Source organism: Lactuca sativa, chromosome 5 (genome assembly GCF_002870075.4).
Source record: "Lactuca sativa cultivar Salinas chromosome 5, Lsat_Salinas_v11, whole genome shotgun sequence".
NCBI classification, from domain to species: Eukaryota; Viridiplantae; Streptophyta; class Magnoliopsida; order Asterales; family Asteraceae; genus Lactuca; species Lactuca sativa.
Window position 1 is genome coordinate 230,541,001 of NC_056627.2, and position 15,920 is coordinate 230,556,920.

A 15,920-nucleotide genomic window follows, 5' to 3' on the forward strand; every position below is an offset into this window, starting at 1 on the left:
GTGATAGTTACAAAATAAGGTAAGGATTATCTTATTAATAAGTTGGACGAATTTAAGATGATAAGGCCTTAGAATTCGACTAGGATAAGTGTAACACCGTAAATTTTCAAACAAATTTTTCATTTCAAAATAAGTTATTTTCATTCAAACAAGGCATAAACATTTCAATTGTCATGTCAAAATTACAAGTCATCTAAATCCCAAGATCACAAAACATCCTTCAGTGTGTACAGATCACGCCGGCGCCTTCCCACGGTCCTCGCTAGTACCTGAAACACATACATAACAACTGTAAGCATAAATGCTTAGTGAGTTCCCCAATATATAACTTATGCACATACGCCTTTCCAGGCCCTGACCTTCCGGTCCAGGTGTCTCAGGGGACTTCCGTCCCTACTGGGTAAACCTTCCGGTCCTACCCACGCCGACCTTCCGGTCCACAACACAACGCCTTCCGGCCCATAACATATTCGCCTTCCGGCCCATAACATAATGCCTTCCGGCCCATATCAAATATATCATACATGGCACATAGAACACACATATCACATATCATATCTGACCTTCCGGTCACACAGTCAAACCCTTCCAGGTACAGTATAGTGAGAAGACTCACCTCGTGAATGTCGAAAGCTAGCAAATCCCGAAGTCACTCGTACTCAATCCGCCGAGCTATAATCTCCCTATAATATCATACATCCCTTATTAACACTTTTATCTTCTAAGTTTGACTATCCCTAAGAGGTCAAACATAGGTCAACTCTGGTCAACGGTCAACGGTCAACGGTCAACCTGACCTGACTCGGCGAGTGCTAGGGCGACTCGGCGAGTCTAGACGTCCTCACCAGTTCTCTAAGATTCCCTTTCTACTCGTCGAGTATCCTCCTTGACTCGACGAGTTTCTCCTGGAAGAATCGCGGGGCCACCCCGACTCAACTCGCCGAGTCTGAAGAACAACTCGACGAGTCCCAGTTAATCTTCAAGCTACTCGCTGAGTCTGTTCATCGGACTCGGCGAGTCCATGCCATGCAACCGCTCAAACTGCTTTCTAAGGTCAGAACTGCTCCGACCATTCCTAGGTCTGGCCTTCCTAGACTGATTCATCACGTAAGGTCCTCATTTCGGTGCTCATAATACACCCCATGACTCATAATTTACATTTTGACCTAAGGCATAAGGATTCCAATCCAAAACCTCCATTGATTCCCGAAATGCTCAGGCATGGGACATTCTGGACCTCCAAAGGTCCCAATACAGAGTTCCAATCGCTTGGGGGACTAAGGTAACACTCAATCTAGCCACAAAAGGGTTCAATAAACCCTAAATCCATATACACATCAACATAGGCAGAATGTAACTCGAAATATTACCTGAATAACGTGCTCTCTGTGTCCCCAATCCTCAGATCGTGGCTTCCCTTGTTGTTCCCTTAACCAAGCCTCTTCTTTCTTGCAAAACAACACTTCCAAAATCAACAATGGTCTTCAACCTTGCTCCAGACGCTCACAATCGAATTAGGTTTTCTCTCAGAGGACTAGGGTGAACAATGACGGCCATAAAGTCCCTCATATACGTCCCAAACCTGAACGGTTAGGGTTTTCGCTAAACAGCGCAGACTCGCCGAGTCCATATCCGGACTCGTCGAGTCCAGTCGCGAACCCGCGACCGGATCCGCGATCCTACTCGGCGAGTCTAGGCTCCAACTCGCCGAGTCCCCTCTTAAAACACCCAAAATCATAAATATAACAATACCTGAAATTCCGGGCTGTTACAATAAGGGTTTCAAGACTTATCTTATGGTTACTTGGTGGGCAAGCAACTAGATAAGGATAAGGACTAAAACCCTAATCTCTACACCTATATAAAGATCCCCCAAGGCTCATGAATTCGTCCATGCCTTCCCAAGAGGTCCTAGAGACGAATTCTTATACCTCTCCTCTCTCTTTATACCTTCTCCATTTGCTCTTGGGGTTTGTAAGCCATTAGAGGAGTGACACTTGTGACTCTAAGCCTTCCAAAGTCAATTCAAGGAGGAATTGGGATTGTTATTGCTACATAACAATCAAGGTAATATCATAAACCTAATTATATGTTAATATCGATTTCCATATGCTAGAATTAGGGTTTATAGTCTTGGATAACTTGCATATACAATAGAGAAACCTAGATCCAAGCATTAGGGTTTGTATGAGCACATAGGATGTCTTATGACCAAAACCCATCAAGACGGTCGGGTGCAAGTGGATCTTCAAGAAGAAGACCGTCATGGATGGGAATTTGCACACATATAAGGCGCGATTGGTCACGAAGGGATTCACTCAAACTCCTGGAGTTTACTATGATGAAACCTTCTCACCGGTCGCCAAGATAAAATCTATTAGGGTGATGCTGGCCATTGTCGCATTTCATGATTATTAAATATGGCAGATGGATGTCAAAACCGCTTTCCTTAATGGAAAGTTGGCTAAGGATGTTTACATGGCTCAATGGGAGGGTTTTGTCAATGCGAAGCATCCCAATAGAGTGTGCAAGCTTGAAAATTCCATTTATGGACTTAAGCAAGCGTCTCGCAGATGGAATCTTTGTTTCGATGAGAAAGTCAAAGAGTTTGGTTTTCTACGAAGCGAGGATGAATCATGGGTGTATGTCAAAGCCAGTGGGAGTATAGTTAGCTTCCTCGTATTGTATGTCGATGACATACTACTCATAGGAAACGACATCCTGACACTGCAGGAAGTCAAGTCCTGGCTCGGGAAGTGCTTCGCTATGAAGGACCTCGGAGAGGCTTCCTATATTTTGGGAATAAGGATAGTGAGAGACAGAAGTAAGAGACTAATAGGACTTAGTCAGAATACTTACTTGGACAAGTTACTAAAACGTTTTAGTATGGAGAATTCAAAGAAGGGGGAGTTATTGATCCACAGTAATGCCAAGTTAAGTAAGACTCAATGCCCGAGTACCGAAGTCGAGATAGCAGAAATGAGTCGAGTACCATACGCTTCCGCAGTTGGCTCGATTATGTATGTTATGACTTGTACTCACGCTGATGTGGTCTTCGCTTTGAGCATGGTCAACAGATATCAAGGGAACCCTGGCAAAGCGCATTGGACCGCAGTCAAGAACATTCTTAAGTACCTTCGAAGGACCAAGGAATGGTTTCTAGTCCTCGGTGGGAGTGATGACTTAAAGGTGCGAGGGTACAGTGACGCCAATTCTCAGACCGATAGGGACAACTACCGTTCGCATTCAGGATGGGTTTTACCCCTTAATGGAAGAGCAGTGACTTGGAAAAGTTCCAAGCAAGAGAACCGTGGCTGATTCAACGTGCGAATCAGAGTACATTTCAGTGAGCGAGGCGTCAAAGGAGGCAATATGGTTGAAGAACTTCATTGGAGACCTTGGAGTTGTGCCGGCTATAAAGGAGCCCATGGAGATTTTCTGTGATAATGAAGGAGTGGTTGCCTTGACCAAGGAACCGAGGGATCATGGCAGATCTCGACATATCGAGAGAAAATACCATTTTATTCGACATCGCGTGGAAGAAGGACTCCTCGTAGTAAAGAAGGTATCGTCAGAGGATAACCCAGCAAATCCGCTTACGAAGGTACTGAGCAGGGTTAAGCACTTGCAGCACGCTAGGAGCATCGGGCTGAAGGACGATATTAGTTTAGATTAGATAATTTAGAAACATGTAATAGATAAACTGTAATTAACATTTGATGATTAAATAAAAGAGTATTATTTATTAGTAATGTTATTGTCTTATGTTAATTGTTTACCTATTGTTTCATTTTGCATGTTTTGACTTCCTGAATAATAAGAATTATTCAAACCGTCCACAGTCGTTCATATGTTGGAAGTAGGTATGAATGAAGACTGTCATAAATTGGTGTGTAGATTGTCTGAAAGGTATTAGACATAGAAAAAGTTTGCTACAACGTTCATGAGTGCTTATGAATTTTATTTGAGCATTGGAATAAACCCAAGCTTGTTGGAATCACTTCATGGAATTTATCTCGAGTGATCGCAAGACGATAATATCATATGGTCTTAAAACCTAGATATATGGTTTATTGTTTGGTGATTGGTTATGCATTGATAATGCGAAAACGCATCAGTAACTTGATGTTATAAAACGCATTGTTGTGTATGATTTGGTTAGTGAATAATAAATGCATATAAGTCGAAGTTTATCTATTCCTTTTATCCTAAGGGGTAAAAGCAATATCAGGGCCCCTCAATGATTTGGTTTGACTTATATGTCGAGCCCGGTCAGGACTGAACTGATGTGTTCAATTAAGTTCTATGTCAAACGAATCAGAGATCAAGAAACAAACTGCTGGACAATAATTATGACTATGTTCCATGAAATTGCCCGCACGATATCTAGAACAGAGGGCTATACGATCCCTTATCTAAAGGACAGGTTACTGATAAGATCAGAGTTTGATAGCATCTTTGAGAGCTACGATTGCTAATCGGATTGTGCTTACATTTGTAGTTACTAGACTTATCCCAGTGGGAGATTGTTGGATTAGTGTCTAAGCCCGTAACTATATTTAGTAAGTACTTGACCCGGTTGTGCATGGTCCTTTTGGGTTGCCCTCACCGTAGCAACTTGACACGGTAATTTATGGAGAGAGAGAGAGAGAGAAGATATTATGGTTTATTAATATATTATAAGAATAATATATTAAAGGAGAAATCATATTATTTGATTAATATTAGTCATAGATTAATTAGGAATTAATTTGGTGACTAAAAGAGATTAATTGAATAAAGGGGCTTAAACTGTCAAATGTTTGATAGTTGAATTTTGGGCTGGGAAACCTAATGGATAAAGGGATGAATGAAATTATGATGGGAGCCCATCATATTTTCGTCCATGGCCTTATTCCAGAAGGTTCCATGGGCTGCTTAATGTTTAAGTTATCCATTAGGGTTTTGACTGAAACCCTAGCTGCTCACGGTATAAATAGGACCCCTGGGTTACAGAAATCGGCCACTACTTCTCCTAGAACCCTAGAGCCAATTTTGTGTGCCTCCTCCCTCTCTCATATACTACCCTCTAGCTAGTTGGTGTTTGTAAGCCATTAGAGGAGTTACACTTGTGACTCTAAGCTCAAGGAAGAAGAAAGATCAAGAGTTATTCAAGAGGTAATCATCTAGATCTCATAAGTTACATTGATTTTGTAATATGTATGCTAGATCTAAGGTTCCAAATCTTGGATGAATTGCATGTACAATAGTGAAACCTAGATCCAAGTATTTAGGGTTTGCATGTACACATAGGAATGTTCTTATGGCTCAAACCCATCAATTTCACCCCTACCCCTACCACATAATACCCTAGCATAAACATATAAATCATATACAGCCTAGCATATCTGGGTGACGGCCTCCCATTCGGACTCTTTCAACCGGTAATCAGGGACAATGTATCCCCTGCCACTATCACATAATTACATAGCATACTAGCATATAAAGCAAAACAGATAGTGGCATACCAAACAATTATCACAAAGACAATCATCTCAACTATAATCAATACTAGTTGGTCGGCATTGGTGCCTTTGACCCACTCCTACGTGAAGGTAACTCGCCTCGATAACTGGGAAATAGCTTCAAAGGCTTCGGCTCTAAAATCAATCCATCTCAAACTCCTACACATAAGAATTTCCTTTAATTACCCTTTTCATACTCATAACCCCTCTAAGGGTCAACTTTGGTCAATGGTCAAAGTCAAGGTCATCATCCTGGTCAAAGTCAACGTCCTGGTTGACTCAAATCGCCGAGTTGGTACATCATCTTGTTGAGTTCCATGATCCATGAAACCTTGGAAATCTCGATCCAACTCACCGAGTTCTTTCATGAACTCGTCGAGTTCCTCCTCATAACCGAGTCGGTACATTTCACTCACAACTCGCCGAGTTCCTCCTTGAACTCGTCGAGTTCTTCAATCTTTAAAACCCAAAAAACATGGCCAACTCGTTGAGTCGTCTCCTAGACTCGACGAGTTTTCCTAGTAACAGAAAAGGTTGGGGATCACGATCCAACTCGCCAAATTGTATGAACAACTCGTCAAGTCCCCCTTAGTCTACACCCATTCAGTCATTTCCAGTCGAGTCCAATGCTTCCAAACCATAGATCTGGTCCCGTAGGACTAAATTTCCACGTAAAGTTGCTAACTTTACGTCCATGCATGGTGTCATGAAGCTAGAAACACCAAAACTAAGCTATATGAGAGATCTAGGGCATGGGGGAAGGGCCAAGGCTTAATAAAGCTGGCAACTTTAAGCCTCATACGCTCATGAATGCCTAGATCTGAAGTCACAACTTCATGATACACTCAAATCCCGAAAATGACTTTAATATGGCCCAAAAGTGACAAAATACAACCCTAAATGAAGATCTAAGAAATAGAAAGCCATGGTATCAACTTTATACCTCAAATGAGTAAAAAATGCAGCTCAAACTCAAGATCTACTATCTTCCTCTTGAATTCCCAAGCTTCTCCTTCCTTCTCAAGCTTCAAAATCACAAAGAACACACAGCAATGGCTCACAAACACTCAAAAGTGGATTAGGGTTTCGTGGCTAGGGTTTGGGGTGATTGAGGCTGCAAGTAAGGCCAACCTTTGGAGGTTAAGGTGTTTAAATAGGATACAAAACCCTGAAAATTAGGATTTCACTCTGGCAGACCTACTCGTCGAGTTGAGGCTCTCAACTCGTCGAGTAGACTTCAAGTCCCGCATCCAAATTCCATTCCTGCTCGACGAGTTTGGGGCCTCCAACTCGTCGAGTCCCTTTGCAAAAATGAATAATCTGATTTAGAATACATATCAGGATTCGGTCATTATAGATACCTTGATTGTGTTGGAAGGCACATACTTTCTCAATTGCTTCCTGAACTCTCAGGTTCATAGATTTTTATAAATTTTAGTCATGAATGTGTGTTATATAAATTTAATTTTATAAAGTATTGGTTTTTTAGGAGAGACTGGAATTGTAAGTTGTTCCTTTTGAGTTTCTCGGTTCTTTTTGTTTTGTTTTTTTTTTTTTTTTTTTTTTTTTTTTTTTTTTTTTTTTTTTTTGATAAACAAGGATTTTTTTGTGTCATTGCTATTTATTTCCATTTTTAACCCACTTCATTATCTTTCTGCTTATTTTTTTTCCTTTCAAACGGTTGTAAGTCTCTATCGTGTCTGCAATTGCTTATACTTTTTAAGAAGATGCATAGGCAAGATGTCATTAAGTATAGTTGGTTTCCTATTAGCGGATTTTGGAATTATAATCTTTTTGAAGTGTTGTAGCATATCTTTCTCACTGATCCACTTGCTCCTATAAATACATCAGTTTGTACTTTTTTTTGATCCTTCATTGGTTTGTTTTTCAGGTTTAAGTGGTTGGATCAAAACAATCTAAGCTTCAAATGAAGTTATACAAAAGTATTTTTGGTAAGGTGTTTGTAAGTGGTCGTGTTTTTGGTGGAGATAACGTTTTCCTTACCAATCATTTTCATTTTTCATCTTCTAAAATTGGATTCGACTAACTTTTTTTTCTTTAATTCTCTTTGTTATTATAGGTAGCTCTTGAAATTTACCATAAACAAGATTCCATTCCCAAACTCCTTCTGATTTGATTCCAAAAGCTCCAATCTCAACACCATGAAAGCATTTATGTTGTGGAAGCCAAGGTTTGAAGGTAATTTCTAAACCCTAATTTAAAAGTTTTGAATAAAGATTGTTGGATGGTTTCTTGAATTGGTGATAAACCTTAAAACTCATGAGATGTTATTGAAGCTGACAAATTTGAGGAATAATTCTGCACTAAGCTGGAAATGCTGAATTTTTCTGAAGTTGGAAATTTTAAGTATTTAGATATCATCTTTAAAGTTGTACAGCTTCTTTTATAAACATTCAAATCAAATCATTTTTTAGACAAAAATGTAATCGGGAATGAGAGGAAGGTGCAGCAAGTTGATTTGACTAATTTGGAGATAGTATGTAAAACCTACAACAGCTTAAAGTTGGCCACAAACTAACTTTTGGTGGTGTCAAATTTGTTGACTTTTTGACAAATTTGAAAATTTTAAACAAATTTAATAGAATTATGTTAGAATAACTTAATAAAATATGAGATGTAACTTTTAGCCAAAGTATGACAAGTTTTGGTTGAGAAAAATGGAATTTTACTTAATTTTATAAACGACTGAAATTGTCCGCATGTCATAAAAGAACAAAAACGAAAGACGTTGATATCTAAATATTTTTATTACTTTGAAAAGATGTTGGAACCAGAAACTTAATAACATGACATGTTAGAACCTGAGAAAAAACATTTATGCAAAGTAGGATGTCTGAATGAGAAAATGGTCAGAATGCATCGATATGAAAAGTAGTTTAAAAGGTTCCATGATTCTTTATTCGTATCTTAAACACCATTTTTACATTATTAGGTTAGATAACATTGAGTAAACGCAAGAATGCATGGTATTTGGATAAGTTATAAAAATGGGACAAAAGGGCAAAAATGTCCAAAATGGGCTTTTTGCTTTTATAAAGCCCATGTTTGGGCTAAATGCAAGTTTTTTTTTTAAGTCCATGATTTGGCTGAATGGAAGTATATACCTATTTTTCGCTTCAACGAGGTACTGGTATAATTACAGGCACAAGATTATGTACTACCACTTGGAGATCTTCAAGAAAGTTGATGTCATAGTTTCTCCAAGTCTCGGGTGGTATATTGCTATTTTCTTTATGTTTCTTGAAATGGAACATTTTCATGTCTTTGTAATGATCTATCATATGCCCTTATTTTACTGTTTTATAAAACTTTTGATCCCTCACAATTACATTATTAGTAACGCACCAAAAAAAAATCTTTGAATTATACACTACGTATTTCTGGGAACACTTTGTAAATCTAACTCCCGCAACACGGAGATCCTTCCCTAGTTTGTTTGTAATTTCTTATTTACTTAATTGTGACATTGAATGAGAAATTGAGAATGTCTTTTTCATTTGCATAATTGCATGCACTTCTATTTTGGTTTGTTATTAATTTTTGTTTATTTGTTGTTACAATGATTTTTGAAATTTCAAGAGAAAAAATGGAGAAAAACAACTAGACAACTCTACCGTAATGTGTTTTCGTTCGTTACTATTTACTAGTTATTTTTTATATTCTTAATAGTTACTTTGCATCTAAAAAGGTTAAAAAAAGGTATTTTTCATAAATTATTTGATTTCCGACAATTTGTGCCAAAAGCTTTAATTTTTCTCTCGTTCCAGCCAACTACATGAACAGATATTTTTGAAGGATGGTATGTAGTTTCATCTGAACAACTTTGGGAAATAAAGTATATAAACATCTCATCTCGTGTATATTGGTTATGCATGCATGGATCTTTGTAAGTAGGTATGAACATACATACACATATACAACTACATGTATGTGTATGTAGGGATGTGTGTTTTGACCGAATACCCGAACAGAATCCGAAACCCGTACCGACCCGAATTAGGACCGAATAAGTTATTTGGGTCGGTTCTTAGGTATCTATTTTTGCTGAATTCGGGTTTCGGGTTATTCGGTCCGAGACTCCGAGTTACCCGAATAAATGTTTAATCAGGCCAAAAACACCGACCCGGAAAGTGAATAGTCACTTGAACCGAATAACCCAAATAAACAGAAATGATCTTAATAACTCAATTAAATCGAAATCGCCCGAATAACCCAAATAAGAAAATTTTCTATCTAGTTCAAAAAAATATATATTAATTTAATATTTTTTTTCTTGAACTAAATATAAAATTTCATTATTTAGGTTATTCGGGTCATTTCGGTTTATTTGGATTATTCGGTTCAAAAACGTAGTGTAAATATTTATGTGTCATTTCGGTCCCCTTTCGGGTTAATAATCAAACCAAAACCCGTATTACCCGAACTAAACCGGTCCCATATTAATATAATCAATCCGGGTTTCGGATCCCACTTCTCATCCAATTTGGGTTTCTGGTTCGGGTCGGTTCCGGCCCGAAGCACATCCATGTTCATACCTACTTACAATGATGGAGATGTTTTGTTCCCCAAAGTTATTGTCATGAAACTTATATGTCTTCATGTGGCTCCTCCACATTACAGTGGCGAAATATTCAACTTACACAGTAAGTTGAGAAATAGATGAAAATGTTCATAAAATAAAAATGCACTTGCATTGATTTGTTTATAATAGCATCCTGCTTCTGTTTCGTCTTATCTAGCTTTGTAATTTGAAAAAAATCTCCCCAATTATAGCAACAGGAAACTAAACAACTCCCCCATGTATTTCAATTCCAACTCCCATTAAACCAACTAAACATCTCTTCAAATGAGTACATCCAACAACAGACTCAAAAAAAAATCAAGACTACATCTCAAATCTATTGAATTAGCCAAAACAGTCTCATATCCCTACCACCACCCGACAGAAATTTTAAAAGAAAAAAAAAATCCAAAAGAGTAACGAAGAAAAAGAACTTTTTACCCTGAGCTTTCAGCTATATATATGTTACAAATCAAATCCTCGATTTCAAAGGATCATTTCACCTACCTACAAACTCTCAAGGCCTTCAAATTCCCACCAATCATTACTCATTACTTTTACTTCCCCGGAAGAAATCTTACCCGGCTGCACTGTTTCAACTTCCCCACCGCCTCCCGCGTGTTCCCCCGCACCAGATCGATATATATCGCGGTAAGAACAACCTCCACGTTGTCTGGAATTACCGATAACGCCATTGCCACCGCCTCTTCCGCCCGCTCCATATCACCTTCTGCCGCCGCTATGGCCGCAATGTTGGCCAGTAAAACCCCACGAGCCACTTCCGGCTTCAAACACAGTCCCCCCTGCGGTAACCATTGGTCCTGTGAAAGGGCATTATTGGAATTCGGCTCGTCTAAATCCACCGCTTTCCTCACCTGCCACATGTCACAATCCTGTTCGCTGTAAGGAAACTCTGTGTTGTTATCTTTACCGGAAATATACACCGACAGATGCTCAGACGCTTGTTTGGGCTGGTTCAAGAGACAGTAAGCTTCTGCAGCGTACATGTTTCCTAGGAAAACGTAAACCCTAGAACATTCCGGAAGTCTCAAGAGACTTCTGGCAGTCGCCAACGCCTTCACCGCGTTCCCGAGCTCCAAGTAAACAAACGCCAGGTCAGCAAGAACCGCTTGCAAAATCATCTGCTTCTCTTTCCCACAAAGACCTTCGTATTCATTAATCGAACTTTGCAGCAACGTGCTCCCGACCTTGGCCTCCTTCGCCTCTCCGTTTGAACTCACTGTTTTCGGGTCCCGGTTCGTATTCATATTCGTATCCGTATCCGTATTCGTATCCGACACTTCCAGTAAATGTAAAGCGTTAAGAAGACAACTTTTCGCGAAAGTTAAGGAAAGATTCGGGTCGACTTGCACTGTGTTTTTCAAATTCCAACATTGGACAACGAGTTGGCGCCATTTTCCCCTACCAACAACATTAACGTCGATCTCGTTTTTCTTTTCGGAAAACATAATACAACACTCAGCGATCCGAAGCCATAAAAGCGGGCGTTTGACGAAAACTGCACCGGCCTGTTGAAAGCATCTCACTGCGAGGACCGGTTTCCCGCTCGCGAGATAAACCAACCCGCAGTTGTACGCAAAAAGGACGGATTTGTCCTGTGAGAAGCTAAAGAGCTTGAGTTTTTCCTTTCGGGCGTTGGTGTTGGTTAGTGCTTTTGAGAAAAAGACGGCTGAGGTCTGGTACTTTCCGAGTTGGTAGTAAATGCATCCGAGGTTGTTGTAGTACAAGGATGAAGTTGACTCGGTTTGACCGACAGACGCCATTAGAAGCTTTATGGCTTTTCGGTGGTTACTTCGCGCGTACTCGAGTTGAGATTTTAGGAAAAGCGCGAGGGAATAGTCTTTTCCGCGTGCGATGTTCATAGCCAATTTGACTTCACGTTTAGCGGCTTTAAGGTTTCTTGTGAGGATGAGGAGCCAGACTTTGTATAGATGGACTTTGAGGCGTAAATCGGGGGCTGTGATTAGGGAGTCGTCTGGTTGGGTGGGATTGTTTGAGGGTCTTGTTGGGGTGTTGGTGACATCGAGAGTTGAGATTAGGGATTCGTAGAGGGTTTCTTCTGAGAGGGTGCGAGAGAGTGGGCTTTCGGGGCCATTTGTGTTATCGGGGTTCACTGGATCTGATGATATGATGACGTTGGCGGGTGCTGAGGTGGATTTTGTTACTAGGTTTGTTGACTGTTGTTGTTGAATCAAGGTTCCGGAATCACCTTGGTTGCCTAGGTTATTGCCGCCTACTCTTTCCAAATAGTTGATTACATCCTGTAAAGAGGACAAATTTATTAAACAGACATAAGTGCCCTTGACCCTTGTAATAAAAGATAGGGTTATGTATCCATGGTTGTGTGGGTCCCTGATGCAGCTTTTTCTTTTATAAAGACAAAAATATAAAAACAAGAAACTTACTGCAGCTCTTGAAGCATGGTGGCATACTAAAGAAACATCCAGTAACAAGAGACAAACATGACGTGCTACCCTCTGTAGAAAACACACTGATCAGCACACTTGAATAAAATCCCTTGACAAAATTGATATTTTAATTTATTTTCTTACCTCATCTATAGGTTCAATATTTTGATATAATCTCTCCAAAATGGAGAAAGATTTTTCATATTCATGTAGATGGTAGAGGATCACTGCCTAAAGAGAAACAATATGGAAGAAGAAAATCAGCTAATAATATAACCCATGGAAAGATAAAATAATAACAAATGAAAAAACATGTTGACTTACTATGTTAAACATTATCACAGAAACATCAAAATCATCAGCTGAAATGCCCTGTCCCACAACATTATTTCCCTTATTTCCCAGAGCTTTGATCTTGTTGTTCAGTGCCTCTGTATTTTCTCCAGATGAATGAGCAAGTCTCTCATTTCGTTTCTTAACCAAATCAAGAAAAAGTCAAACATGAATTTTATTGCAGAAGTATATTTTATAGCAAATAGAAGAATTAACAACAGTATTAAGCATACCTTGAGACTATCAAGTGCTTCTAAAAATCTCTTTGGATTTGAAAATCCATCTTGAAAGTTCTCAACAATAGCAATGTTATGAAGAACCTGTGTATAAAAAGGTGCAAATATGTAGAAAGGAAATATCCATAAGAACTCAATAAATAGGAATCCCATAAAACAAAGCTGAACAAGCTTCTTCTATATAACACAAAATAAGGTAAGAACCTTTCAAGTAAATCTTTTTGAAATTTAAAATATGGTATTTTATATGTTCCATGTAAATCTTTTTGATTCGTAGTAACTAGTTATAACTCATAGGCTTGCAAAAAGTGAAACAATGTACATAAACAGACCATAAAATGTCTCTGTAAGATAATGAAATCACAAAAGAAAAATATTACAATATAAATCCTAAATGGTGTAAAAGCTCATTAGGTTCTCTTCTTTTAACCCTTAAAAAAGAACAAGATTAGTGCATGATATAGCCACAACACCTACCATACCATCTCATCCTTGTGATAATAAGTCATTTATCACAAGCTATTTACACGTGTAAATTAATTAATACCTCCAAACACATAAATACAAGTATTGAATCCGAGTGTAAAATGTTTGATATTAAGTAGCACCCAAAATATATAAATGCTCAAAAGTTATGACAAGAACTTGATGTCTAAGTTTATGAAAGCCTTTTACTAGCTGTTATTGTTGTTGATTTTTTGTAGCAGACAATCCCTATTTTTGTTAAAAGCACAAGCCATATCCAACTTGTATTCCTGTCTACTTCTCTTTTATGATCCATAAATGACATGTTTCAAAACTAGATTAACTGGAAATTTTTGTTCTTATCACTTACAAGCGTGAAAAAGGAGAAATATTGAGGGGACAGTTCTTCTTGGTGAATTAATCTCATTAATGGGCTTGAGGATTAGTTAGAGTGCACGTTTTTACATGTAATGTATATGCATATACGCATATGTTAAGATCATATTATCAATATGGAAGAAGTTAGCCCTTAAAAGTATACCATATCACCAATGATCACATGACTTGATTACAATAAAAGAAAGAGATGGCATCAGAAAAAAACAAGGAAAAGCAAACATTTTGTTAGTAAAGACACATACATAGTCATCAAATTGTCTTTTTAATGAGAAGTAGAAAGCATACAGTGCTTAAATAAGAAAACATCCTTATTTTTCCTTGTTACATATGCTTTGATTCCTAAAAAAGTAGTTCTTTTTCATCTTCTAAGTCCAAATTATTCATTACTAGGCCAACACCTACACGAGTTTCAACCAGCATCATCACATCTATTTATGGCACAAATAACTTATTGTTCTAGTTTCGACCAATTCTTACTTATATAACTTACCTTTTTTACCAATTCTAACATGATTACCTCATCATGTCCATTTATGAGTTAGGACACGAGTAATTTACCTTTTCGAACAATTCCGACATGAGTAACACCTCCAATAGTCATCAAAAAAGAAGAAAAGGACAAAGCAAAGGCACGCGAAACATGTTTAACAACAATCGTGGATAACAACAGAATATTTAAAAATATATATATAATTCTATATGACGTTCGAACAACCCGACAGTATTTATGATGCCTACATCTTGCTTTTGCCTGACTTCTCCATTTCACCGGATCTTTCTGCATTCAATTTCATCATATCTTTTGTTTGACCCCTTATCCATTAAAATTCCCCAATGACGTCTATTTCTCATGAACTTACATCAACCAAGTATGCCAATGATGACAATTATCTAATACCATAAACCCCAAACATCCAGGGGGGAGAACAATTAGCCAATAAAGCAACCTAAATGAACTATTTGATGCAAGCTATGTACTCGATTCATTCCAAATTCTAGCAACTTTCTAAGATACATGTAATATTTGGTTCAAATTGTGAAGCAAACACACCGTAGTCAAATCAATCGATCACATTTATGTTGATCATCTATTTCTATGCGATTTGAGAAGTGGACTAATAAACTGATACATGAGTTCCGGTTGAAGTAAAGAAACGGAACTTCATGCGATCAGAAAACTTCTCCATATCATTACCGTTTAAAATTAATTCCAATACAATAATACATTTTGAATTTCAATCCGATTTCAAGACACTAAACACGCAAAAGAACACTGAAAACAGAGACAAGTAAATTCACCTTCGGATCATCGGCTTTCTTTTCCAAGATCTGATTCAAGACCTTCAGACATTCAACATACTTCCCCAACTGAAAAAGCACATACGCCTCCTTCGCTAGCGTTTGAGTAACAGAAATCAAGTCGGCGTCAGACACTAACGATGCATCCACCCTACTGTTGTTCGCCGGAGTCAATGATGACGGGTCCATTTCCTCAAACCAATAGATCGAACAAGCGACAATTATGACAAAATCGAAAGAATTAAAAACCCTAATCTTCTTATCCCTCCACCGTTCAAACAATCACATCTGCGTCACGAACAACAAATTAAGCGATTCAAACCTAGAATTTCAACACCTGAATCTGTAAATCTTATATCTAATGGTGAGGGTTAACGAGAGTGAGACTGATTTTCGGGGTAGAGAGAGAATCTAGAGAGGGAAAGAGGGTTCGTATTGCTGCTATTGAGTCTGGGCTGTGTCTGATGAGCGATTCGGTTCAAGTTATGCTAAAATGACGATAACTTGAAGTCGTTTGTCTGACAAGCCATTGATTTAATGGATATCTGAAGATCGAACGGTAGATAAGTGCTGAGCACTGTGGACCTGGTCACCGTAGTTAAGTCGTATAGAATTGTCATTTATTTATTTATTTTTTGGAAATTAGGGATGTTTGTGAAAGAAAATTACTAGA

The 15,920-nt window shown here is 38.3% G+C and overlaps 1 protein-coding gene and 1 long non-coding RNA gene across 5 annotated transcripts; one reads left to right on the forward strand and one right to left on the reverse strand.

The window, feature by feature from the left end:
- The first annotated feature begins 7,145 nt into the window (after positions 1-7,145).
- On the forward strand, positions 7,146-9,030 carry LOC111881911 (uncharacterized). Of its 4 annotated transcripts, none has more exons than XR_002846985.3 (4): positions 7,146-7,187; positions 7,396-7,456; positions 7,585-7,703; positions 8,668-9,030. It is a non-coding gene; the product is annotated as an uncharacterized LOC111881911 (long non-coding RNA). The 4 variants fall into 4 exon arrangements; XR_002846986.3 differs by lacking the exon at positions 7,146-7,187 and adding an exon at positions 7,201-7,254; XR_006192643.2 differs by lacking the exon at positions 7,146-7,187 and adding an exon at positions 7,281-7,305.
- A 1,279-nt stretch (positions 9,031-10,309) lies between these two features.
- On the reverse strand, positions 10,310-15,719 carry LOC111881905 (uncharacterized). The gene is made up of 6 exons (XM_023878293.3): positions 15,248-15,719; positions 13,082-13,168; positions 12,840-12,989; positions 12,660-12,746; positions 12,513-12,584; positions 10,310-12,368 (listed from the first exon to the last, which is right to left on the reverse strand). The coding sequence occupies exons 1-6, from the start codon at positions 15,434-15,436 to the stop codon at positions 10,644-10,646; spliced, it is 2,310 nt and encodes a 769-aa protein (XP_023734061.1). The 5' UTR covers positions 15,437-15,719; the 3' UTR covers positions 10,310-10,643.
- Positions 15,720-15,920: the final 201 nt, after the last annotated feature.

Excerpts from the sequence above, each read along its gene's own strand:
- LOC111881905 (XM_023878293.3), bottom strand. The coding sequence starts at position 15,436 with ATGGACCCGTCATCATTGACTCCGGCGAACAACAGTAGGGTGGATGCA. Across the intron at positions 13,169-15,247 it reads AGAAAGCCGATGATCCGAAG|GTTCTTCATAACATTGCTAT; the intron begins GTGAATTTACTT and ends TTTTATACACAG. Across the intron at positions 12,369-12,512 it reads ACCATGCTTCAAGAGCTGCA|GATGTAATCAACTATTTGGA; the intron begins GTAAGTTTCTTG and ends TCCTCTTTACAG.